The sequence below is a fragment of the Pectinophora gossypiella genome, chromosome 26 (genome assembly GCF_024362695.1).
Source record: "Pectinophora gossypiella chromosome 26, ilPecGoss1.1, whole genome shotgun sequence".
In the NCBI taxonomy this organism is placed as follows: domain Eukaryota; kingdom Metazoa; phylum Arthropoda; class Insecta; order Lepidoptera; family Gelechiidae; genus Pectinophora; species Pectinophora gossypiella.
Window position 1 is genome coordinate 4,153,267 of NC_065429.1, and position 25,605 is coordinate 4,178,871.

The 25,605-nt window shown below is 39.9% G+C and overlaps 2 protein-coding genes across 3 annotated transcripts in view; one reads left to right on the forward strand and one right to left on the reverse strand.

Annotated features, from left to right (window-relative positions):
* The window catches only part of LOC126378363 (cullin-1), a 51,150-nt gene extending 48,135 nt beyond the window's left edge, over positions 1-3,015 (forward strand). For both annotated transcript variants that reach the window (XM_050026649.1, XM_050026648.1), the window contains exons 19-21: positions 477-582; positions 1,537-1,650; positions 2,891-3,015. In XM_050026649.1, the coding sequence (XP_049882606.1) occupies positions 477-582; positions 1,537-1,650; positions 2,891-2,971 (301 nt within the window). In that variant the 3' untranslated portion in view covers positions 2,972-3,015. The remainder of the gene's footprint in view (positions 1-476; positions 583-1,536; positions 1,651-2,890) is intronic.
* Positions 3,016-7,412: 4,397 nt separating this feature from the next.
* LOC126378403 (uncharacterized) lies at positions 7,413-16,918 on the reverse strand. The gene is made up of 9 exons (XM_050026741.1): positions 16,740-16,918; positions 15,440-15,647; positions 12,768-13,134; positions 11,827-11,989; positions 11,299-11,438; positions 10,675-10,810; positions 9,784-10,005; positions 8,457-8,627; positions 7,413-7,606 (listed from the first exon to the last, which is right to left on the reverse strand). Exons 1-9 carry the CDS (start codon positions 16,854-16,856, stop codon positions 7,481-7,483), a joined length of 1,650 nt encoding a protein of 549 aa, XP_049882698.1. The 5' UTR covers positions 16,857-16,918; the 3' UTR covers positions 7,413-7,480.
* Between the last annotated feature and the right edge of the window lie 8,687 nt (positions 16,919-25,605).

Here is a 25,605-nt window from a genome sequence, read left to right on the forward strand (position 1 = left end):
ATACTATATGGGTCGTTCTTCTTTTTTATCGACAATGATCTGTCCTTCGTTCTGCTTCTGATAAGTTATGTTTTAGAATTTTGTTTCATGTTTCCATTGTCCAAAAATATAGTTATCTTATTATACTCAAAATACAAGCAAAATACTAATCGGTTCCTCAATTAGTCCTTAAAGAAGCTTGATTGTTTTTCACAAAATTCTGTGACAGAGTGGTAAATTAAAATGCTGTCTCCGATGAAAAGGACCACTCTGTCACAATATTTTTTGGAATGTGTCTACAAAGAAAAGTATGTTACCAAGATAAAGAGAACCTCTAAATGGTCCTCTACAGACACATCTTTATATGATGTTTTAAAATATTTAATGCCGTTATAATTTTAAAGATGTTAAATCCGATAAATTGAGAAAATGTCTTTTTATTGTCGATAAAAAAGAAGAACGACCCATATAACAAACTATTTGTGAATTCATTTCAGCAAAAAGTTGCGCGTGAACATCAACATCCCCCTGAAGACGGAACTGAAGGTGGAACAGGAGGCCACGCACAAACACATCGAGGAGGACCGCAAGATGCTCATACAGGTAACATACATTATACATTTATAAACACTCCAGCATATAACATAAACTGCCTATATACGTCCCACTGCTGGGCACAGGCCTCCCCTCAATCAACCGGAGGGGGTATGGAGCATACTCCACCACGCTGCTCCACCGCGGGTTGGTGGAGGTGTTTTTACGGCTAATAGCCGGGACCAACGGCTTAACGTGCCTTCCGAAGCACGGAATCATCTTACTTTTTCGGACAATCGGGTGATTCAAGCCTGAAAAGTCCTTACCAAACAAATCCAGCATATACTAAGGAATAATATTACATATAACGTACACGTACGTTACGTACGTACGTGTACGTTAAGAGTCTTTTTATAATTATTTCTTTTTTATTTTGGTGTAATAAAGTGTATTTGTATTGTATTGTAGAACGGCAGAGAGGGATGTGTTTAAGAACCTCTTCGATTCATGGGCGGATCCTCATAACTATGACCCCCATGGACCAATCCTCCCCCCTCTGGGCGACAGATTGTGTCATGGGTGGCTACTGCAATTTTATCTAATTCTCTACTGAGATAGGTTGTCCGCGACCTGGTGACACAGCGCCCCCCCCCATCATCATCAGCCCATTAACGTCCCCACTGCTGGGGCACGGGCCTTCCCTGTGGATGGATAGGGAGATTGGGCCTTAAACCACCACGCGGGCCCAGTGCGTATTGGTGGTTATTAACGACTGCTAATTCAGCCGGGACCAACGGCTTAACGTGCCTTCCGAAGCACGGAGGAGCTCGATATGAATTTTTTTTTGTGGTCACCCATCCTATGACCGGCCTTTGCGAAAGTTGCTTTACTTCAACAATCGCAGACCGAGCGCGGTTACCGCTGCGCCACCGAGCTCCTCAAACGCAGAAATCCTTATGCAAATTGGCCATTCTGCGCTTAAACGCTTTTTAACCTCCCAATTAAATTACTAAATATTCACAGGCGGCGATCGTGAGGATAATGAAGACCCGTAAGACGCTGAAGCACCAGCATCTGGTAGTGGAGGTGCTCAACCAGCTGTCCTCGCGGTTCAAGCCGCGCGTACCTGTCATCAAGGTATAACATGTCTTCGCCTTATATTGAAATCCTCGTTGGCGCATTTTCACAAAATAAATCGTCTTTTGCTTAATAAACGCTTTAGGTTAGGTTATGTTAAAATATGTGGTGTGACCAAAATGGAAAAGATTGGTAGAATACGATGTGGGCTCCTGCCTACTTCTATCCACTATACCATTTCCACTCATCCACACAAACACGTAAACATACACATACATATATACACGTAATATATTTATATACATAATGGCCCCGATTCCTGCAGACATCTCTTAATTTTACTTTAAGTTATACCTGTCATTTTCTTATCCGCCGAAAAGGAAAGGGACGGATGATTGACAGCTCTTAATTTTAGGAAGAATGAGTAAATAAATGAATAACCCGGGCGAATTTTTAGACGGTTGTTTTAGATTTGTGCTTAAAATTGACGTGTGTTCCATAAATTTTATGCTTGTCGATTACCCGTCCCTTTCCTTTTCGGCGGATAAGAAAATGACAGATATAACCTAAAATAAAATTAGATGGTATTTACAGGAATTAGCACCATTAATAATATACACGAACGTTATAATATAAATATATAAATATCATCCGTCACTGTATCAGTTGGCTTGACGTATCGTGAGAGGACAACGGAACCGCGAGCTGTCGTTTGTGTGAGTGCGCCAGCGCATCGCGCGGTGCGAACCAGTCGTTTACCTTCGCATAGACGATTATCGGATAGCTTACTCGGTCGATGTTTTTTGCTATCCTCAACTTGTCCGGTGCTTGTGGGTGCGGTAGTGTAATAGGAAGTCTGAAAGTAGCGCTGGTTGGTGAGAAATTGAAGAGCAACAGGTTAGCATGGTATGAGCATGTAACGAGGGATAAAAGGCACATAACGAGGAAAGTTCGAGTATGAATGTGGATGGACATAGGGGTAGGGGACGACACACGAAAGTGCATCCATCAGCGCGATGGAGATGATGATTAAGTTCGAATCTAAGTTTTACTCAATTGTAATCTATGATTTACAAAAGTAGGGCAATGTATGTCAAACACTATAAACTACTTTTACAGTGATACAACAACTTGCATTTATTGATTCAGATAATGCGCCTAGCATTTTAATAAGAGCAATACATTTTATCAACTTTCAATACCTTTGCTATAAACTTTTCTCTAGGCGTTCCGATTTCTCACAACCAGAGGATTTGCTAATATTTTGCATCAGGCACTACAATACTATTCTATTTCACAGAAATGCATCGATATACTGATAGAGAAGGAGTATTTGGAGCGCACGGAAGGCGAAAAGGACACCTACAGCTACCTGGCGTGATTGCGACACTATATCATACTACAATATAGCGATATTATGTAATACATTATGTGTTTTATTTGTTTTATTGACAGCATCCGTGGTCTAGTGGTTAGAGCGTTAAGCTCACGATCTGGAGGTCTGGGTTCGGTTCCCGATGGGGACATTGTCGAAATCACTTTGTGCTTTGTTTGGTAAGGACTTGAATCACCTGATTGTCCGAAAAAGTAAGATGATTCCGTGCTTCGGAGGGCACGCTAAGCCGTTGGTCCCGGCTATTAGCCGTAAAAACACCTCCACCAAGGAGCCTTGGAGCAGCGTGGTGGAGTATGCTCCATACCCCCTCCGGTTGATTGAGGGGAGGCCTGTGCCCAGCAGTGGGACGTGTATAGGCTGTTTACGTATGTATTATGTATGTTTTATTTGTATTCAACTTGAGTTTGAATTCATGTTTGGGTTATAGATAGTTGATAGAATCAGAATCATTTATTCAACGTAAAATTATCATGGATAAACTTGTTGAAGGTCAATGTAACATGTTTGAATCTACGTCATTTCGCAAGGTGTTATGGCTGAGGAGAAGAAATGACAAGAAACTGCAACAGCAACACATCTTTTAAAAACCAATGAGGATATACATTACAAGTTATTTAATAACTAGAGGAACACATTCAATACCAGACATTTTTATCATTTAGGTAGTCATTAATCTTATAATAAGCTTTTTTACATAAAGTAAGCTTCACATGAGCTTTAAATTTATTTTCTGACAAATTTAAAATATTATCTGGTATTTTTCATACAAGCTTTCCATAACAAAGGGTGCATATTCAAGGCTAAGATTGCCAAATCTATCAGAAAAAGATGTGTCAAAACCTTCGTATGGAGTATAGCCCTCTATGGATGTGAAACTTGGACACTGACACAGAAGGACAGAGAGAGACTCGAGGCCTTTGAAATGTGGTGTTGGAGGAGGATGGAAAGAATAAGTTGGACAGAAAGGGTTACAAATGAGGAAGTGCTAGTAAGAGTAAGGGAAAAGAGACAAATACTGAGAATTATTGAGGACAGAAGAGGCAAGATAATTGGACACCTAATAAGACACGACGAATTCATTAAAAACATCATAGAAGGAAAGAGAGGAAGGGGAAGACCAAGAAGAGCTTACATGGAACAGATTAAAGAAAAGGTTAACGTCGTGTCTTATAGGGAAGTCAAGGAATTGGCCTTTGATAGACTGGAATGGAAAATGCTACACCGACAAGAGCGTGGCTCTTAAATTGATGATGATGATCTGGTATTTTATTGTAAAAACGTATACATAACCCCAAAAAAGATGATATCACGTGGTATCCAGGATTTATGCCTGGATAGACTCGTCCCCTATTACATGGGACACATAGCTATATCCTCGCTACTACTACTACTATCGTGTGGGTTGTGAGGTGGATTACCAGCCTCATCAACCCTGGTGTCCTCGCTAGCTGGCGACGAGAGGGTGTGTATACTATACTCTACTGCCTACCCCTTTGGAGGTACTGGCGTAATGTTATAATGTTTATTTGAAAACTTCCTGATATGAATTGCCATACCCCAGAGTCTGGACACTACAGTTAGTGGATTAACGCGTAAAATAAATACATTAAGATTAATCATTTAGGGACCAAAATTCCTTTGGTTCTTACGACCACCAAGTAGAGTGAAGGAAGAAAAACTGATGTCAGGGTCGTAGTAAGTGGGATTCCGTGGTCTGCCTACCTCAACGGGAGAGACGCGTAATCTTATGAACAACAAATGCTTTATTGCAATCACATTAAATACAAAAAGAAATGATATATACCTATAATCTTACTTATTACTATTTTATTATAATGTATGTATGTATAGGTTAGTGATGAGGGATAATTTGTGACCATGATTCTGAGATGACATCAAGTGGAATTTTCTGTCGCAAAAGTATGTAACAGAAAATAATTAAAAGAAAAAAAAACATGAATTTTGCGGCGGAAAATTCCACTTGATATTATCAACTCAGAATCTCAGTATTCGTTACGGTGTCACTAACACCACCAACAAGAGGTGGTTCTAACTGTTCTAGCTCGTAACAATACCGGCTTTTTGGCGGGAAACGGGAACGGGACAGTTGCTTTCTTCATTGAATAATCTAAATAATTAATACGAAGTGGTGTTTTGTGGTTAATGATCGCATTAAGTTAGTTGGAAGACATTCGCGAGTGTTATTATATAGGAGTATTCAATAAACAAAGTGTATCTGCCTATTTTCGCTTCGTGCCAGGAAGCCGCTTCATAACTCGAAAGTTTATGCGGACTTTTGAGTTAATTCGTTTGGGGTTCGGAGTAGGAGTCTACTCCGAGGGGCTTAGGTTTCATCATCAGCATCTTTCATCATTTCATCAATCATCAAGAAAAAAAATACGTAAGACATGGCTGTATGGGCATAGTTCCCTTTGCCTTACCCTTCGGGGAAAACCAAAACAAAAAAAAAATCGTAACAATACCACGAGTTCGTACAAAATGTGGCGTTATAAACATACAGAAGTAATTAGTATTGTAGTATGAATATGGACCCGGTAAGGGCACTGCAACTGGTAGAGAGGACAACATACTTAATGATTAGTCAGTGATAAAATTTATTATTTATTATACTATATTTTGACAATTATTATTGCACTTATTTTTTAAGTATTGTTTTATGTTTATTATGATTTAATTTATTGTAACCAGGTACTTATTAATCATACCTGTTATTTTTACCTGTTCCGATAAATACGCCTCAAGTCTACCCCCAAGTTAAAAAAAAAATCAGTCCACACACCGCCATCGCGCGCGTATCTTTACAAGAACTTTTAAAAACGTGTTATAAGTGTTAAACGTAATTATCTCGTCTAAAATCCATTCAAATGTGCATTACCAGCTTCCAGGGACCCTGGAGTTAGAAAATGACTACAGAAGAAATAACTGTGAGTACCTAAACGTATTTTTTTTACCCACCTTTCTCCTTAACACGTTCACTGTGTATGAACCACCTATGGGGCATAATCAATTTGAAACTCAAATGCATGTCCCATATGTGGAAAAAAATATTTTGGAAAAAAAATATTAGGGAAAATGGGAAAATCCGACAGACGGGAGGTTTTCAGATTGCTTTTTTCTTGCCATAGTGTGAGCTACATAAATTCTAACGAGTTTATCGACAAATAACATTGCACGTGAGGGCTCGATAACTTATTTTCAGTTGCACAGAAAACGTGTTAAGCATACAATAAGGAATTATTATACTACACATATCTTCTTGTTTGTGATTTGTGTGGTACTTAAATAAATAATATTATTATCTGATTTGGGTCCGCGGAGGTCCGTGTTGCTCTACGCTGATTTGACTAGTTGGAAACTACCTGTTCAGAATTGTACTATATTTCGCCTGGCAACATTACAAACATAACTTTGAAAATAACTTTTTTGAGAATTTAGTTTTGGAACGTCTCTTTCTTGCTTTCTTGTCGTTATAGAGGTCAGACGTGTGACCCTCGAATAATTTTTGAATCTTTCGAATCATTGTCGTAATTTCCGAAAATATTCCTAGTGCAACAGTGCCTTTAAATTGGGAAGGCAATCCATCGCTCGAGTGTTTTGCCACAGTTATAGGTACTTAACTCAGTAATCTGAGGTAAGTCGGCGAGCTGAAGGTACTGCAGGAGCCTCCCTGGCTGTTGGTTCTCGAGCCTGCGTATGTCACAGCAGGTCATCTAGGTGAGTCTTTCTCTTTTCTCGTCTATTGTCGTATTTTGTATGTTGCACTTTAGTATCAATTTTTTACCCAAATTTAGTATATCGCAATTTTCCCAATACAGTCCACTTTTTAATATTCACTACCCTATTGACAACTCTCAGACGTCACACACACAGTTACGCGTGTACGATAATGTCGATGTGTAGTGTCTGTGTAAAACGACGTCTGATACCCCATACGATTGAAGACCAAAGTAAGACCGTGGGGGTGAGGTAAACCTAGCTCAGACGCTGGTGATGTGCTTATAAGCACATCAACAGTACAAACACACAACAGTTAATATAAGTTTCTTAAAGGCTAGTAAGTACTAGTGTTTGCACCAATTACAGACGTGCACAACTTATGTAAGTAATTAACATGCATTTAGAATTTGGAATACGTATTAGTTAAAAAACAAAAAAGGAATAACAAAAGGAATTTACAGTTACAGCCAGGCAACACTACAACAATATTTTTTTTTAATAGCAAACGTTTCTAACGTGTTGCCGTTCTAACGTAATATTACTCTTTAGTCTATGGTTGGTTTCTCTAGTAGGTATTTTTTTTTTGACGTGACTTATTGTAGATTTGCCGCAGATGGCATTAACTACTTGGCCGGATAAATGGGGAGCGCTGGAAGCTCTCACCCGTTTCTCTAGTAAAAAAATAACATAACATTTGACTTACTTGTAATAAAAATTACTGGTATAATTTAACAGGTATAAAACTTAAGTAATATATCACAGTTTGCTCTTCTCTCGTCTGACGATAGCTCTCAATTCTTTCCTCAAGATCTTCCCACTGGGATTCTTCGGTATTTGCTCCACGAATCTTACTCCACCACGCAAGTGCTTCGGATTTGAAAGCTGGAAATCAAAGATAATCTATAGATAGATAAAATACTTTATTGAGCACAATGGACACAAAATACAGAGATAAGGACAACATTACAGAAAAGCACAACAGGCGGCCTTATTGCTCATGCAGCAATTTCTTCCAGGCAACCTTTGGGTAATCTATGTACTTAGTTACCTACCTGTAAGTAACCCAACAGTAACGCAACAGCAGTAACAGCCTCCGTATTCTAGTGGTCAGTTAGGCTCACGATCTGGAGGTCCGGGTTCGATTCCCGATGGGGACATTGTCGAAATCACTATGTGAGACCGTTCTTTGTTCGGTAAGGACTTGAGGCTTGAATCACATGATTGTTTCAAAAAGTAAGATGATTCCGTGCTGCGGGGGGCACGTTAAGCCGTTGATCCCGGCTATTATACAGGGTGTTAGTGACATCGTATATATATGTATATGACTTCAAACTCATTTAAGTGGAATTCAGTGGCTTAGGGCCTGAGCCGGGATCTAAACCAGGGATTTACAATTGACGTGGGTCTGAAAATCCATTTTATTATATCGTATGGGTTGTGAGGTGACTAGGTACTTCCTCGGGTAATCGGAACGTGCCTTCCGAAGCTCGGATCATCTTACTTCCGACTAATCAGGTGTAATGTCACCAAACTAGAGATCGCAAAGTGATTTGATGTGTCCCCACCGGGAATTAAAACCCGGGACCTCCGGATCGTGAGCCCAACGCTCAACCACTGGACAAAAGAGGCCGTCAAATTAAATTTATGATGGGTAATTTTATTTTTCGAATGTGTTTTAATGGACTGGCTTTCGGCGCGCAATTACGCATGCGTGGGCTTCGATTGCACGTACCCGTTCAGCGACAAACTTCTTTAGATCCTCCTCAGTCACAGTAGCTCCTGGTTGCACCACCACGAAGGCTACAGGAACCTCTCCGGCCTCCTTGCTGTCCTTCCCCACCACCCCTACATCTTTTACTCCTTCGTGCTGGAGTAGAACTGCTTCCAATTCCGCTGGTGGTACCTGCGAAATGTCAAATAGAATAAAGACACCACTAGTTTTGAGTCTTCTGGTAATTATTTAGAATAGAATAGAAATAGTTTATTATGAAAGGACGCCACACACAAAAAGAAAGACAACAATATCATATCAAATTTCCACTAAAACAATTAGAAAAAAGCAAGAAGGATGTTAGTCGAAATGATCATAAGGTGGTGGTGGACGTCCTGAGATAAAAGGGCCTCACTCAGCACAAGTCTCTTTCTCAATCGTCAATTTATTTTTATTTTGGTGCAATAAAGTGTAGTTGTATTGTATTGTAAGTAATAGGCACTATTCTAAAGTTTAACGGCCTTAGTGGGCCAGTGGCCCCGGGTTCGAATCGCGATCGCGAAATAATCACAAAAATCCTTAGTTTGGTTAGGTAATCGCACGCAGATTACCTGTCAATCCGAAATTCTGAGGGCACGTAAGCACTTGGTTCCGGCTACGAATTACTTAGTAAATATTTAGTCGTAACGTGAGTCAAGTCAGGAGACTTTTTCGTTTTACGGTTGTCTGGAAGAAATCGCTTTGAGCGATAAGGCCGCCATTTGTAAAAGTCTTTTGTGATTATTTCTTTTTGTTGTGGTGCAATAAAGTATATTTGTATTTGTATTTTTTGCCGTGCCTTATTGTCGGAACCCGGAGATGCACCAATGACCAATTTATCTCAGTTCAGTTTCACTAACACAGTTGGGTCGACCATTATAGACGGCGATACGGCTCACCTATCACGTTGGTCTAACAGAAAGCTCGGTGATGTGTGGGTACTCAGTTCATCTTGCGATGGATGCACCTCTGACTACCCCAATTGGGATATAGTCGTGAGCTTATGACATGTTATGTTATAATCATATTGGTACTGATTCCGGACAATCAAAGTTTATTTTAAGTTATGGAACACAAAAACTTTTCGAAAATTTTATATGGGTCAATAACCCGACAGAATTAAGTTGACAACCCACGTCAAACTGGTTTCATATGAGCGAGAGGCCTATTCTATTCGCCCGGGTTATTTCATTCTAAAATTAAAAATTGTCAAACATCCGTCGCTTTCTTTTTCGGTGAATAAGAAAATGACGGGTATAACTTAAAATAAGATTAGGAGGTGTCTGCAGGAATCGGGGCAACTGCTCACCTGATAGCCTTTATACTTGATGAGTTCTTTCAACCGATCCACGACAAAGACGCTGCCACCGTCATCATAGTATCCAACATCACCAGTTTTGAAGAATCCTTCTTCGTCAAACTCTTCGCTGCTGTCTTTGTTCACATAACCCTTCATTATCAGAGGGCCCTTAGCTCTGATCTCGCCGCGTTGGTTCGGGCCCAGAGCTTTGCCCGTTTCTATGTCTGCAATCTAGGAAAATATAATGAGGATTAAAACTAGAAGCTCAAATGTAGATGACAGCACTGTTGAGTGTTTCTAAATTTTGACAGTTCTCCATATTGAACTGGATTTTTTCACCTATTTGTCTGAAAAAATAAGTTGAATCCGTGCTTCGGAGGGCACGTTAACCCGTTGGTTCCGGCTATTGGCAGTAAAAATACCTCCAGCAGCCCGCAGTGGAGCAGCGTGGTGGATTATGCTCCATACCCCCTCCGGTTGATTGAGGGGAGGCCTATGCCCAGCAGTGGGACGTGTATAGGCTATTTATGTTTATGATATTTATTTTTATGTCCATACTGTGAATAATTATAATATAATAACACTATGATGATTTTGCACTTAAATGCAAAGGGTTAAAGTGTGTGTGTGTGTGTGTGTGTGTGTGTGTGTGTGTGTGTGTGTGTGTAGTGTGTGGCTGCAAGTTGTCTTTGATTGCTTGTGGCTCTGCCCACCCCATTAGGGATTACGGGCGTGAGTTTATGTATGTATGTATCTTAAAGTGTAAAAATATAACCAAAACAAATATGTTTGTTTACTCAAATTACTTACTCAAAATAAGGATACTCTTGAGTTTGAGTATGGTGTTTGAGTTGAGTTAGGGCAGAAAGACAAAAGTAGCCAAGGTAATGAACCAGTTACCTTAATCACACTGCCAGGCACCACGTGCCCGACACTGCCGATCTGGTGCAGATGAGCGACCTCGTAGGTATCCTTGGTGACTCCAAGAGTGATCTCAGTCATACCATACCCTTGCATGGCGATGGCGTTCGGAAACCTGAAATTAAGAAGATTTATTAGAGGAGCTCGGTGGCGCAGCGGTTAACGCGCTCGGTCTGCGATTGTTGAAGTTAAGCAACTTTCGCAAAGGCCGGTCATAGGATGGGTGACAGCAGTCGTTAATAACCATCAATCCGCACTGGGCGTGATGGTTTAATGCGATCATTAACCAAAAAACACCACTGCAATCAATCAATCAATAATACTTTATTGCACAACGACATACTTATACAAAGGACATAAACATAGGAATAAAAACATAAGTACAATAGGCGGCCTTATTGCTAAATAGCAATTTCTGCCAGGCAACCTTAGGGTGAAAGAAGCCACCACTTCGTATTAATTATTTAGATTATTCAATGAAGAAAGCAACTGTCCCGTTCCCGTTTCCCGCCAAAAAGCCTTAAACGCGGTAAGAACCCGTTATTATGTGTTTTAAAAGGTATTTTTATGTTGCAATTGTCAACACCTGTGAAGGATACGTACTTGAACTTTATGTCCTGTATGGTATCCTTATGAAGAGGTGCTGCGCCGCATAATATCAGGCGCACGGAGCTCAAATCATACTGCAGAGGAGACTTGCATACTGCCACTACTATGGGAGGCACTACCGTAATTACGTAAACCTAAAAAATAAAAGAAGTTAAGTTGGGTTCACGGTATGGAGGTCCAGGTTCGATTCTATTTTTTTTTTTTGACGTGACTCTACAATTTGCCGCAGATAGCATTAACTACTTGGCCAGACAATTGGGGAGCGCTGAAGGCTCTCACAACTTTAAGACAACAGGCCTGAGGGTGCCCAGTTGGGCGCGAACCTCGGCTCAAGACGTCGTCTGAGAGGAAAAATATTAGAAAGAATTAATCGACCCTAGCGGGTCGATAGCGATAAGCGCTGATTGGGGGAAATCGTCGACTACGCCGGCGGGGTCGGTATCGGGGTCCTGAAATGTTTGGTGTCGCGAGCTGATTGGCTACCTCTATGGCTAGAGGACTTATTTTATTCATCTTCTGTACCTTATATTTCTCAATAGTCTTCATGAATAACTCGACGTCAAATTTTGGCAGGAAGACGGCCGTTCGACCGGTGACCATGCCAGTGAAGGAGCCACAAAGACCAAAAACATGATACCATGGGATCACTGTCATACTTAGCACCTTTGGGTCGCTGGAAGCTGGCCTGCGGGAAAAAGGAACATACGAAAAGGTAAGTTTGTTTAATATTCTAGTTTCTAGTTTGTATATGCTGTCCTTATCTCTGTATTTTGTGTCCATTGAGCTCAATAAAGTATTTTATCTATCTATCTATCTACTATCAACGGCCTCAGTAGTCCAGTGGTTGAGTGTTGGGCTCACGATCTGGAGGTCCTGGGTTCGAATCCCGGTGGGGACATATCACAAAAATCACTTTGGGATCCTTAGTTTGGTTAGGACATTACAGGCTGATCACCTGATTGCCCGAAAGTAAGACGATCCGTATTTCAGAAGGCACGTTAAGCCGTTGGTCCCGGTTACTACTTATTGATGTAAGTATGTCGTCGTTACATAAGCCATGTCAGAAGCCTTTGGCGGCTCAATAGTAACCCTGACACCAGAGGTGATGAGGTTGGTATTCGACCTCACAACCCACACTAAGAAGAAGAAGATTGTTCTCATGAAGCCCTTAAAATATAACCCACGCAAGAAAAGAAGATGTAGATATCCAAATAGTAACAAAGTGATGTTAGCCGAGGCTCGCGCCCAACTGGGCCCAAAATTCAAATTCAAGTAGTTAACATAGTTACACTTTGAATCGACAAATACATAACGAACGTCTCATCCGCCTAAAACTATTGCAGCTTCTTACAGCTTGTATTTTGTGCCGGGTAGGAGCTTTCACCGCTTCCTACAAGTCCGGCCAAGTAGTTAGTTCTGTGGCAAACCTACAATAAGTTACGTGAAACAAAAACCATACTTACAAAGCACAGCAAGTCAAAATATTTAGATGTGACAACATCACTCCTTTAGGCAGACCCGTCGTCCCAGAAGAATATAGAATGAATAGAGTATCCATTGGTCCTTTAACATCTACCACTTCAAACTCTTCGTAACGAACATTCCTTAATAACGTGTTCGTTTTAACGTTAAATAACTCGTTAGAATTAGCGTTACTGCTCGGCATCGCTAGAGTGTTGTAAGCTATCGTTCCACGAATTGGTTCGCCGAAGAGAATTACTTTTTTTAAATAAGGGAGTGTTTTTAAAGTTTTTGAATGAGCTTTGTATGAAAACGGCGAACAGAATATGGTTGTGGGTTTTGATATGCCAAATACGTGTTTTAATTCTCCTGAAACAAAAAAATAATAATCATTAAAAATCATAAACAGTCTATTTACGTTCCACTGCTGGGCACAGGTCTCCCCTCAATCTACCGGAGGGGGTACGGAGCATACTCCACCACGCTGCTCCAATGCGGGTTGGTGGAGGTGTTTTTACGGCTAATAGCCGGGACCAACGGCTTAACGTGCCCTCCGAAGCTACTTATACCCGTCATTTTCTTATCCGCCGAAAAGGAAAAGGATGGATGATTGACGCCTGTTAATTTTAAGATGAATGAATGAATAACCCAGGAGAATAAAACAGGCATCTCGTTGGTATGCCGTCTGACGTGTGCTGTCAACTTAATTCTGGCAGGCTAATATAAAATTTTGAGTGGGTTCTTTAAACTGCCTAAAATTGACGTGTATTCCATAAATTGTATGTCGTTTCCTATCGATTGTGTCTTTCCTTTTCGGTGGATAAGAAAATGACAGTTATAACTTAAAATAAAATTCGAAGGTGTGTACAGTCATGAGTCATGAGCAATATAATGTACCCACTTTAGGACTCTGTCGCACTATCTATATTTGACATTTAGTGAGACTTACAGTTCAATTTGTAAAAAAAGTTAATGTGACATGGTACCAAAGTGTATACATATTAATGCTCGTGACCGTACCTACTTTCGTTCTATGTCAGTTGTAAGAAGGCATTAACTGATAAGAAGACGCGGTGTTATGCAATTGTCAACATGTTTTATCATTCTTTATTGACTTGCACTAAATTGTTATCACATAAAACAATAAAACTACTATAAAATTGTAATTATTATCTGATATTTAATCATAAAGATAAAAGATCTTATAAAATTATATTTACAACAGAAAAACATAACATACCTAATTCTTCTTCTATCGGTAGTAAACGGGACGAACGGCTTAACGTGCCTTCTGAAGCACGGATCATCTTACTTTCGGACAATCTGGTGATCAGCATGTAATGTCCTAACCAAACTAGGGACTACAAAGTATTTTTTTGTGATATGATTTTTTTGGGACATTTTTTTTTTTTTCATGATCCGCAGATCATGAGCCCAGCGCTCAAGCACTGGACCACGGAGGTCGTTAATAACATAATGTACCGACCACAAAGTTCATAATTATCATCATCATCATCACCAGCCCATTAACGTCCCCACTGCTGGGCCTTCCCTATGGATGGATAGGGAAATCGGGCCTTAAACCACCACGCGGGCCCAGTGCGGATTTGTGGTTATTAACGACTGCTAATGCAGCCGGGACCAACGGCTTAACGTGCCTTCCGAAGCACGGAGGAGCTCGAGATGAAAACTTTCTTTTTGTGGTCACCCATCCTATGACCGGCCTTTGCGAAAGTTGCTTAACTTCAACAATCGCAGACCGAGCGCGTTTACCGCTGCGCCACCGACCTCCTCATAATTATAGAGATGGGATCACTACCCGGTTAATGGCAATAGGCTCTCCCACCATTACAAGGGACTTAACCACACACCCATCACTTCATACAAACAACCTCGTTTTACACAGACGCTACACATTGACGTTATCGTACACGCGAATCTGTGTGTGTGACATTTGACGCCCATACGATTGAAGACTGAAGTAAGACCGAGGGGGTGAGGTAAACTTAGCTCAGCCGCTGGTGGGGAGCGGAGAGCTACCGTTCTATACGTAGTATTATTCCTTATTCTATGCTTAAACATAGAGGATGTGTGTACTATACAGTCATGGGCAATATAATGTACCCACTTTAGGACTCTGTCGCACTAACATATTTGACATTTAGTGAGACTTACAGTTCAATTTGTCAAAAAAGTTAATGTGACATGGTACCAAAGTGTATACATATTAATATATAGATAGATAGATAAAATACTTTATTGAGCACAATAGACACAAAATACAGAGATAAGGACAACATATACAGAAAAGCACAACAGGCGGCCTTATTGCTCATGCAGCAATTTCTTCCAGGCAACCTAATGCTCGTGACCGTACACCGCTGCCTACCCCGTCGGGGATTTAGACGCGATGTTAATTCAAATTCAAAAATATCTTTATTCAGTAGGTAACATAGTTACACTTTGAGTCGTAAATTTTTACATAACGAACGTCTCATCCGCCTAAAACTACTGCAGCTTCTCACAACCTGTATAGCCGGGGAAAAGAAGCTGCAAGAAAAACCTCGGTACAGGGCTCTAGACGTACTTTAAAAAAAAACATAGTTGTGTAATGTGTTAAAAACATAGTTATGTTATGCTATGTTATGTTATGCTATGTTACGTAGTTACCAACCTGGAGTATAAGCCACATTAGCGGTAGTAACTATGGCCCCAGCAAATATAGCTCCTATGGCGGCTGGTAGGAATTCCACCCTGTTTTCAGAGCACAGAGCGACTGTCTGTCCCTTTCTAACACCCATGTGCGAGAGGGAGATAGCTACATTCATCGCCTGTTGCAGGATCTCGCCGTATGTGATTCTTTCATCTGTTGCTCCATTTATCTGGAAATAAGTACCTATTTAATTGTATGCATGTAATAATCCCAGGGTTCAGGAGACAGAGTCCAGGATTCAGGACGGAAGAGGCGAGTCACAGGGACTGTAACCTGGAACCTGACAGAGGGCAGCAGTAAAGCCTCAAACTGGATGACAGCGGCGGCGGCCGCTGTTCCGTTCTCGATGCCAGCGGCCAGATCGCGCGGTGTTGCGGCGGTATAGAGTTGTGTCTCAAATAAACGCGATATCGAAACGGCGACAACGCATTTTCGATTGTAGTTCTTTTGTTTCGTACGATTTATTATGGGCAAAAGATCTGAATCCCTACAATGAACAAAGGAAACAAAAAGGCGAGTATCAAACGCAGAGACACCGCTCGACTAGACCGCACCGCTCGTACCCCGCCCCCCGCGCGGCTGCCATCGAGAACACTTCAATATAAATCTTAGGATTTGAACGCGTCGCCCCCCGCACCGCCGCCGCCGCCACGCCTCTGTCGCTGTCATCCAGTTTGAGGCCTAACTGTCAGTACTATTCAGAGGCGGAGGACAGGAGTCCTAGTACGGCTTTGAAATAGACTACTCTGGGCGCCATCCCACTCACGTCAGACAGAGTACTGCGGGGCGGAAGGCATGAGGGAAACCATTGCTCTATTGGCCTCCATAGTCCAGTAGTTGAGCGTTGGGCTCACGATCCAGAGGCCCCGGGTTCGAATCTCGATGGGGACATGTCACAAAAATCACTTTGTGATCCCTAGTTTGGTTAGAACAGTACAGGCTGATCACCTGATTGCCCGAAAGTAAGATGATCCGTGCTTCGGAGGGCACGTTAAGCCGTTGGTCCCGGTTACTACTAAGTATGTAGTCGTTACATGAGCCTTTGGCGGCTCAGTAATAATCCTGACACCAGGGTTGATGAGGTTGGTAATCCACCTCACAACCCACACGATAGAAGAGATCGAACCGGGACCTTCGTGAGTTTTACGCTCTAACCATTAAACCGTGGAGGTTGGTTATGTTTTTTAACAAACATGAGTTCAGATTGTCACCTCGCTAATCATTTCGATCAAAGTTCAATCTTAAAGGTAAACAAACTCACCAAGCAAACATTATCCCTGAACTCCCATAGCTTTTCAATGAGTATCTCTCCAAAATTGGTCCTTGCTGGCACAAACACATTGGTAGGGCCTCTTAGTATGTTCTTATTTCGAATCATTTTACTTTATTGTACCGTAAAATATTCTATAAAACGCAGAAACGTGTTCACTGGGCGAAGGATTGAATAATACTGAAGCATAATTATGTAAGATATCGCCTCTATCGCCTCCTATCTTGGTAGCGTGTAGATAAATAATTTATGTAAGTTGTAAAGTAATAAGTTACTAGCAATTTAAACTGGTTTCGCTAATACCAGTAAACATAGTTGTTTTCGCATATTCATACATGGTGTTAGTGACATTGTATCGAAAACTTTGAGGGATGGTTCACACCACGATTCTGAGTTGATATCAAGTGGAATTTTTCGTCGCAAAAGTACCTATGGAACTGAAAATAATAAAAAAAATCGTGATTTTTCTGACAGGAAATTCCGCTTGATATCAACTCAGAATCATGTACTGAATCATCCCCCTCAGTATTCGTTACGGTGTCACTAACACCCATACGTACTTGTATGACTATCTGTACGTACTTATACGGGATGTAAGTGACATCGTAACGAATACTGTGGGGGATGATTCTAGTCATTATATTCTGCGTTAATATCAAGTGCAATTTTCTATCGCAAAAATATAGAATCGAAAATATTTTTAAAAAATAAATCATGAAATATGCGACGACTGAAAAGTATCGACAACCCGATTACTCTAGCTGACATAACATAAAGTATGAGTATGTAGTCGTTACATGAGCCATTTCAGGGGCCTTTGGCGGCTCAATAATAACCCTGACACCAGGATTGATGAGGTTGGTAATCCACCTCACAACCCACACGATAGCGAAGAGATCGAACCGGGACCTTCGTGAGTTTTAACGGCAGCGCAGGACCGATCGTCGTGGAGATCCTTGGGGGAGGCCTATGCCCAGCAGTGGGCGTCGTACGGCTGATGATGATGATGAGTATGTAGTTAGATAATGGCCCCGATTTCTGCAGACACCTCCTAATTTTATTTTAAGTTATACCCGTCACTGCCTTGTCCGCCGAAAAGGAAAAGGACGGATGATTGTCAGAAAGTTAATTTTAAAATGAATGAATAACCCGTGCCAATAAAAAAGACATCTCGCTAGTATGCAATCCGTTTGACGCGCTGTCTGCTTAATTCTGCCGGGTTATTGGTCGATGTAAATTTTTAGACGGTTGTTTTAGATTACTGCTTAAAATTTACGTGTATTCTATAAATTTTATGCCTGTCAATTACCCGTCCCTTTCTTTTTGAACGGATAAGAAAGTGACAGGTATAACTTAAAATAAAATTAGATGGCGTCTGCAGGAATTAGCACCAATAGATAAGTAAGTACTTGTTGTTTATATCATATCTGAATTAAAGGTCAAAGTACAACGTGCAGAAATGACGATATACCTAATATCGTAGATAAACTGTATAGATAGGAACTTATCGAGATAAAAGTCCAATTTGATGATAAAGGCCCCGATTCCTGCAGACACCTAATTTTATTTTAAGTTAATTATTTTCTTATCCGTTGAAAAGGAAGTAGAGCCGTGGTAGCCCAGTTGGTAGAACGCTTGCCTCTCACTTTGAGGTCGCAGGTTCAAATCCCAGTACAGTCCTAAACCAATGTATGTCGAAATTGTTTTCGAATTCATGTTTGGATCATAAGTGATTATCACGAGCTCAGCAGTGAAGAAAAACAACGTTAGGAATGCGTTTTCGGGGTATGTGACCTAACCTGTATTGGGCTGGTTTTCCCTTCGCGGGTTGGAAGGTCAGACAGGCAGTCGCTTCAGTAAAAAACCGGTCAAATCTTCAACAATGCTAGGGAGATGATGCAGATGATAAGATAACATTGTGTCAGCGTTCTCGGTTACTACTTACTGATGTAGCTACAAAATTTACCTACCTACCTAACTTGTAATGGCCTTCAGGATTCGTTCGGGACACAGTCCTGCCTTCCTCATGCGCAAGGCGATTTCTCCGAATTGCGCGGAGTGTGATACCGTCGAAGATGTGTATCATATCCTGGTGGAGTGCGTCCGGAACGAATCTTTTAGGAGACAAATTTATAATAATAATTTATTTTTGGAGGTAGGAGGCTGCAATTGTGCTCTGGCAGATCCGCTTAGCGAGGACGCCAGATCATTTCACAAATTGGTAAAATTAGGTATTGGAAGTAGAATAGCTACTGAATAAATTGTCAATTATATTAATAAGCTTCTATCATGTAAAATTATTCCTATTTACTGTTTAATTACGAGGACTACATGGTCGTTATTCTTGTACCAAGTCCTTTATTAAATAAAAGATAAAAAAAAAACCTACCTACCTAGGTTTAATACCTACTAAAAAGAAGTTTATGTAGGTAGGTATTCATTTTTCTTACATATACAAACAATCAGCGCAATGAGCGACTTTCCAGGCTACGTTCACCAAAAATAATGTAGATGGCGCTGTACAGCTTTAACGTCATAATTTCTTTTTTTTTTTTTATTAATCGGGCACAAATTTCACAGGATTCGTAGAGGTACAAATATGGATGCTGTTAGACCTAAGAAGTATTCAAGTTTTAGTACTTGCTTTTTTTTAATTTTAATTTATTAATTCTTTTCCTTTATTTATTATTTTGCTATTTTTTGTTGTAATTAATACTTTTTTATTTTTTTATATATTTTTTCCCCGGTGGGAAATATGCGTGAGTTTATGTATGTAATTAATATTTTTTAATCTTAGTTTTTATTTTTGTTTGCCGTTTGGTTAAATCTGTCTGTCTGTGTCTGTGAAGTCCGAAAATAATATATGATTTTTCTTTCTTTCTAATATCTAGACCATTGTGTTAGATTTCTATCGACACGACACAACACTAATGCAACTCCCTCTCTACGATGCATTTTGGACCCGTAACTTCACTTGTTGTAGCCATTACAGATCGTTATGTAAATAAATTTCTCCAATATCTTTTAAACTTCGAATTTGGCTCACTCGTGCGCACGCCTCTCCGCGCCTCGGATCACTTTCGCTGTTCAAATTTGGAACGTTCGAATTTCAAATCACTCACTGTCATTGGTCACCGTGTTTTTTTTTTAGTTTTTACCTGTGAAAGTGTTAATTATGTACCGAAACGTTTGTCTAGCGGCTAAAGTATTGTTTATCGTACATTTTATAAAGAGATTTTCCGTAGTAACATGTGATTTGGACGTAGAAGATGAAACTGTTAACAGTAACATGCACGATTCAAAAAACTTTATAAATAACAACGGGTATCTAGTGCTAACTAAAATGTTATCGGAAAGTAAATTCAACTCGGACTTGCTGAAAAATTTCAATAAAAACTCGGACGCTGTTAATCATTACGAAGACATAACAATTTTAGACGAGAGCGGACAGTTAAAGAACTTAAAATTCAAAGCAGCTAATCCACCTAAAATACCGGACTCTTTACAAGACAAAGTGGCGTATCAACTAGTGACCAAAGTGGGTACTAATGTGGACAAAGTGGGTACTAGAGTGACAATAACTGACAGTCAGGTAGAGAAGCCTTCTTCAGAGCAAAGTGATGACGAACTGAAACTAAAAATAAGTGGACATAAATCGAAATTCATCGATGAATTGGGATGTAAGTAATTATTTCATTTTTCCCTCAAGATGTGACATCGGTGTTAAAAAAGCCACATTGAAGCAATTCATCTAAAAAAGCAATATTGCTATTTGACATTTGTGTGCATTGCGCACTTACTTTTATATGCGTAAAAGAAAGATCGGTGAGGTGTGGTTACTAGATTAATCTTGCGATGGATGTACCACTGACTATGCCGATTGGGATATCGTTAAAATATTATGTTGATAATGTGGCCTTCACCAACATAGGTGCAGGCTGAAAATCAGCGTCGAGATATTTCATCTCGGCATATGCTGAGCTTGTTACCTTTTGTGATGGAAAACTCTATTTTATAATTGTGTTATGTAAACCTGTGGATCACAATAAACACTTTTTTTATGTTATGTGTCCATCCGATGTGAGAGCCTTGGTACCCCATTTAGTAGAATGCTTGCCTCTCACTTTGAGGTCGCAGCTTCGCAGGAAACAGAGGAAAGTCTCACAAAGTGATTTGAACAATGTGCCTATCGGGAATCAAACCCGGACCTCCACGGAGGCTGTTGAGATCCTATCATTTAATTTATATCCCTTTATGATGCAGATTATTAAATAAAATTACAATTTAATGCAACTATCACGTACAAAGAGACAGAACTTATAACGAACGAATAATCTCAGATTATCTTTGTTTGTGAACACTGAACATGACAGATAAATTCAATGAGAGACTTTCCAGGCCTTCCTCTGCGCCACTGCGGGATGGTGGAGGTGTTTTTTACGGCTAATAGCCGGAACCAACGGCTTAACGTACCCTCCGAAGCTCGGAATCATGTTACTTTTTCGGACACTCAGGTGATTCAAGTCTGAAAAGTCCTTACCAAAGAACAGTCTCAGTCTCAATGCACACAAATGCCAAATAATAATAAAGTGATTTCGACAATGTCCCCATCGGGAATCGAGCCCGGACCTCCAGATCGTGAGCCGTAGGACAAATCACTAAAATCACTTTGTAATCCCTAGTTTGGTTAGAATATTACAGGCTGATCACCTGATTGTCTAAAAAGTAAAAAGATCTATGCTTCAGAAGGCACGTTAAGCCGTTGGTCCCGGTTATTACTTACCGATGTAAGTACGTAGTCGTAACATGAGTCATATCAGGGGCCTGTGGCGGCTCAGTAATAACCTTGACACCAGGATCGATGGGGTTGGTAATCCACCTCACAACCCACACGATAGAAGAAGTTTGCATTTATATGGCTATCTTAAAAGATCTAGTAAGACCGTATAAGTACGCATGCGTCAGGTGTTTGGTAACATTACGCCACGTGAGTGAAAGTTTTGCCGTTAAAGTTGGACGTTAGTCATCGTGAAGCGGACTTATTGCTATGTCCGTTGTAAAGTGTCCGTGTGGTCACAGTACATCTGTTTTTATTAAGTCCGGGTTGTATTGTTGCAATTCGTTGCCACCTTTTTTTTTTGACGTGACTTATTGTACATTTGCCGCAGATGGCATTAACTACTTGGCCGGACAAATGGGGAGCGCTGAAGGCTCTCACCCAGTACAACGTTTAAGACAACAGGCCTGAGGGTGCCCAGTTGGGCGCGAACCTCGGCTCAGGGCGTCGTCTGAGAGGAAAAATATTTGAAAGAATTAATCGACCCTAGTGGGTCGATAGTGATAAGCGCTGAACGGGGAAATCGTCGACCACGCCGGCGCGGGGTCGGTATCGGGGTTCGTTGCCACCCTGGTTGTCTGAAGTGAATTATGGTATGGCGGTCCTAGGGTGCGAGCGGTGTGGTCGAGAGAGAGAGACTACTTAAAAACCCGAATGGGCTACTTTCCAACTAGTCAAATCAGTTACTTTTTACTAAACGTCAAAACACGAAATTACTACGGAATCAGTATGAAAAAGCACACTGTGACGTCATAGAAAAACGTGATAAAATGTCGGACTTATTATTACATTTTTCTTGATTGAAATTCATAAATAAGTTAGATAGAAAAAAGAAAATACTTTTCGTTAGTTTTAGATACGTGAGTGAGGTTGGTTGCTGAGGGCTTCATCATTCATCGTTATCACCTTTCATAATTTCATTAATCATCAAGAAAAAAAAATACGTCAGACATGGCTGTATGGGCATAGTTCCCTTTGCCTTACCCTTCGGGGAAAACAAAAAAAAAATTTTATGGTTGGAAACCAGCCTATTCCCCCAATGTGGAAGTGTTTCAAGATCACGTAAGTGTGACCTCACCTTAACCCGACCGCTTTCACCGCAACCTTCAGTGACGCAACTGTTTTCGAGTTGCGCAACTTATGGAAACATGTTAATTACGTATACATATTAACTGGTTTTAGAAGCCGTGATGGTTTAGTGGTCGAAACAAACTGTTTCTACCCGTAAGGTCGCGGGTTTGAAACTCTGTTTGGGTTTTATAGCGTGGTATTGGTATCGGTACTTCTTTTTGACGTGACTTATTGTAGATTTGATTTGATTTGAACTACTAGGCCGGAATTAACTACTTGGCCGGATTTAATTACTTGCCCGGAATTAACTACTTGGCCGGAGGTATCGGTACCACCATAAGTATTTGAATGTGCTTCCAAAATGTATGTAGTAACGTTTCTGTAATAGATCAAAAACACCAGTCCAGTGGTTGAGCGTTGGGCTCAAGATCCGGAGGTCCTGGGTTCGAATCCCGGTGGGGACATATCACAAAAAATACGTTGTGATCCCTAGTTTGGTTAGGACATTACAGGCTGATCACCTGATTGTTCGAAAGTAAGACGATCCGTGCTTCGGTAGGCACGTTAAGCCGTTGGTCCCGGTTACTACTTACTTGACTTGAATCACGTCAAGGGCCTTTGGCGGCTCAATAGTAACCCTGGCACCAGAAGGAGAGGTACACAAATAAAGATTAGTATTTTTTTTTAAGTACAGTTTTAAAATAATCTTTAAAACTAGGAAATTAGGCCGAGAAATGACGCAAAAGAAATGGGCCTGCCATTGTCACTTACGTCTTGTAGAGTGGTTTCCCACGGCTCCCATTGTTCCTTGTGAAAAAAAAACCAATTACAATGTTAGCAGGGAAACGAATTATGTGAACAATCTGTTTCAAAGTCTTTCTATGTCATTGAATAACACGCAAAAGCTCACGACTATATCCCAACTGGGGTAGGCAGAGTAACATCCATCGCAAAACAAACTAAGTACAGTCAGAGAGCAAAAGTTCAGTCACTGAGCCCAGCGAATTTGTAAACAGTGGTGAAATTATGAACCTTTTTTTTTTTTGACGTGACTTATTGTAGATTTGCCGCAGATGGCATTAACTACTTGGCCGGACAAAACTACTTGGCCGGACAAACTACTTGGCCGGACAAAGAAATTATGAACCATTAGTTGTCATATTTATACAATTTATGTTTTTGTGGGTCTTCTTCTGTAGGTGTTATTTTTATTGTTTTTTTTTTACGTATTTATATTCGAATACTTTATTAAACGAGTCAGTAAGTGAGCGTTGATGTCTTTCGTATAAAGCTGACATGCGCATTTCTGTACTTACTTAGAAGTTTTACAAAAACTCTTAAGTACTTACTTACGTCTTGACGATCACAAAAAAAAAAACATAGGACGTTTTGTGAAAGTGGTATTTTTTGAAAGTGATGATTTGAAGTTATCCGTCACATACAATCATGCGAATAGTCCCAACGGGGTGAACAGAGTCTCAAATAGTCAAAAAACAACTTGTATCTTTGATGTTAATGTCTAAAAATTGTTAATTGTACTTAATAATTTTTTAAATAAAGTCAACGAACAATATGATATAATTTTCATCATCAAATACAAATACAACAAAAACTCTTTATTTCACTTAAATCATATTAAAAATGTATTAGGTATTATAATTACATTGGTAGTACAACAGGCGGCCTTATTGTTACGGTAGCAATCTCTTCCAGGCAACTTTTAGGTATAGGAAATGAATTTTAAAAAAGTGTAGTGGGATAGACAGTGCAAAATAAAAAATAATAAGTTGAAAAATATAAATACTTATACCTAGATAAACTATTTTAAAAACCCGCGTGCGTGTATGAAGCGATTGATGAATGTGGAGGAAGCAAGAGAAGTGTGTCAGGATAGAAGCAAATGGAATTCTATAGTCTCTGCTTACCCCGGTGGGAAAAAGGTGTGAGTTTATGTATATAATATATGTACATAGAATAATCATATAATCATCATCATCTTATTCTTCTTTCATGTGGGATGTAAGGTCGATGACCACCCTCATCAATTCTGTTATCAGACTCATCATTATGTCGTCAAAGATACTAATTTATTATGTTAATTTAAAACAGCTAATTAATCTTCAATTAGAACAATCTCCTTGCTCTTAATAAAATGCAAATATCGTCCTAATCCACAAACATAGATACTGGCCGTTGCACGTTCTATATTTAAAAATTAAAAAGTAAAACCTGCGCGCTTTCCACGCGCTCTCACACCTCTCTCTGGCGCCAGCAGGGGTTGTCAACCGTTTGTGTAGCAGTTATGTATTAGTTATATATTTTCATTGTTGTAATATTTTTATTGTACTTACTTCAATTGAAAAACAAAAGATTGTATGTTCAATGTTTTAAATATCATTTACCTTTACTATAAAATCATTAAAAAAAATAAGTTTCTTGTTAATTACGTCGTACAAATGCGTTTGTAATAACTGCAGTACTGATAAAGTGACTGACTGATTGACTGTAGTACTGTTTTTACTGACTTAAAAGTCAGTAAGTAAAATAAAAATTGAATAATGAACGCATTATTTTTAAACGTTTTGTTTTTAAACAAATACGTTCATTATTAGTCAATAATAAAATAAACGTAACAGCATAAGCCTATGACTATACTTATTCCAAATTGGGCTAGTCAGCGATGCCTCTTGCAAGATAAACTAAGTACCCACGCTTTACCGAGCAAATAATGTAAAAACAAAATAACGTACATGTCTATACGTAAGTAATTTTGGTGACATTTTCTTTTCCCAGTTTTTCAAAAGTATTAGCTACAAATAAGACTTCATGGACATGGACCATTCTATTCATACATACATACATAAACTCACGCCCGTAATCCCAAATGGGGTGGGCAGAGCCACAAGTAATCAAAGACAACTTGCAGCCACTGTTGATACTGTTGATACC

Coding starts and splice junctions, on each gene's coding strand:
- LOC126378403 (XM_050026741.1), bottom strand. CDS start 16,856: ATGATTCGAAATAAGAACATACTAAGAGGCCCTACCAATGTGTTTGTG. Junction 13,135..15,439: donor TAATGTGGCTTATACTCCAG/GTTGGTAACTAC, acceptor TTTTTGTTTCAG/GAGAATTAAAACACGTATTT. Junction 10,811..11,298: donor ATACAGGACATAAAGTTCAA/GTACGTATCCTT, acceptor TCTTAATTTCAG/GTTTCCGAACGCCATCGCCA.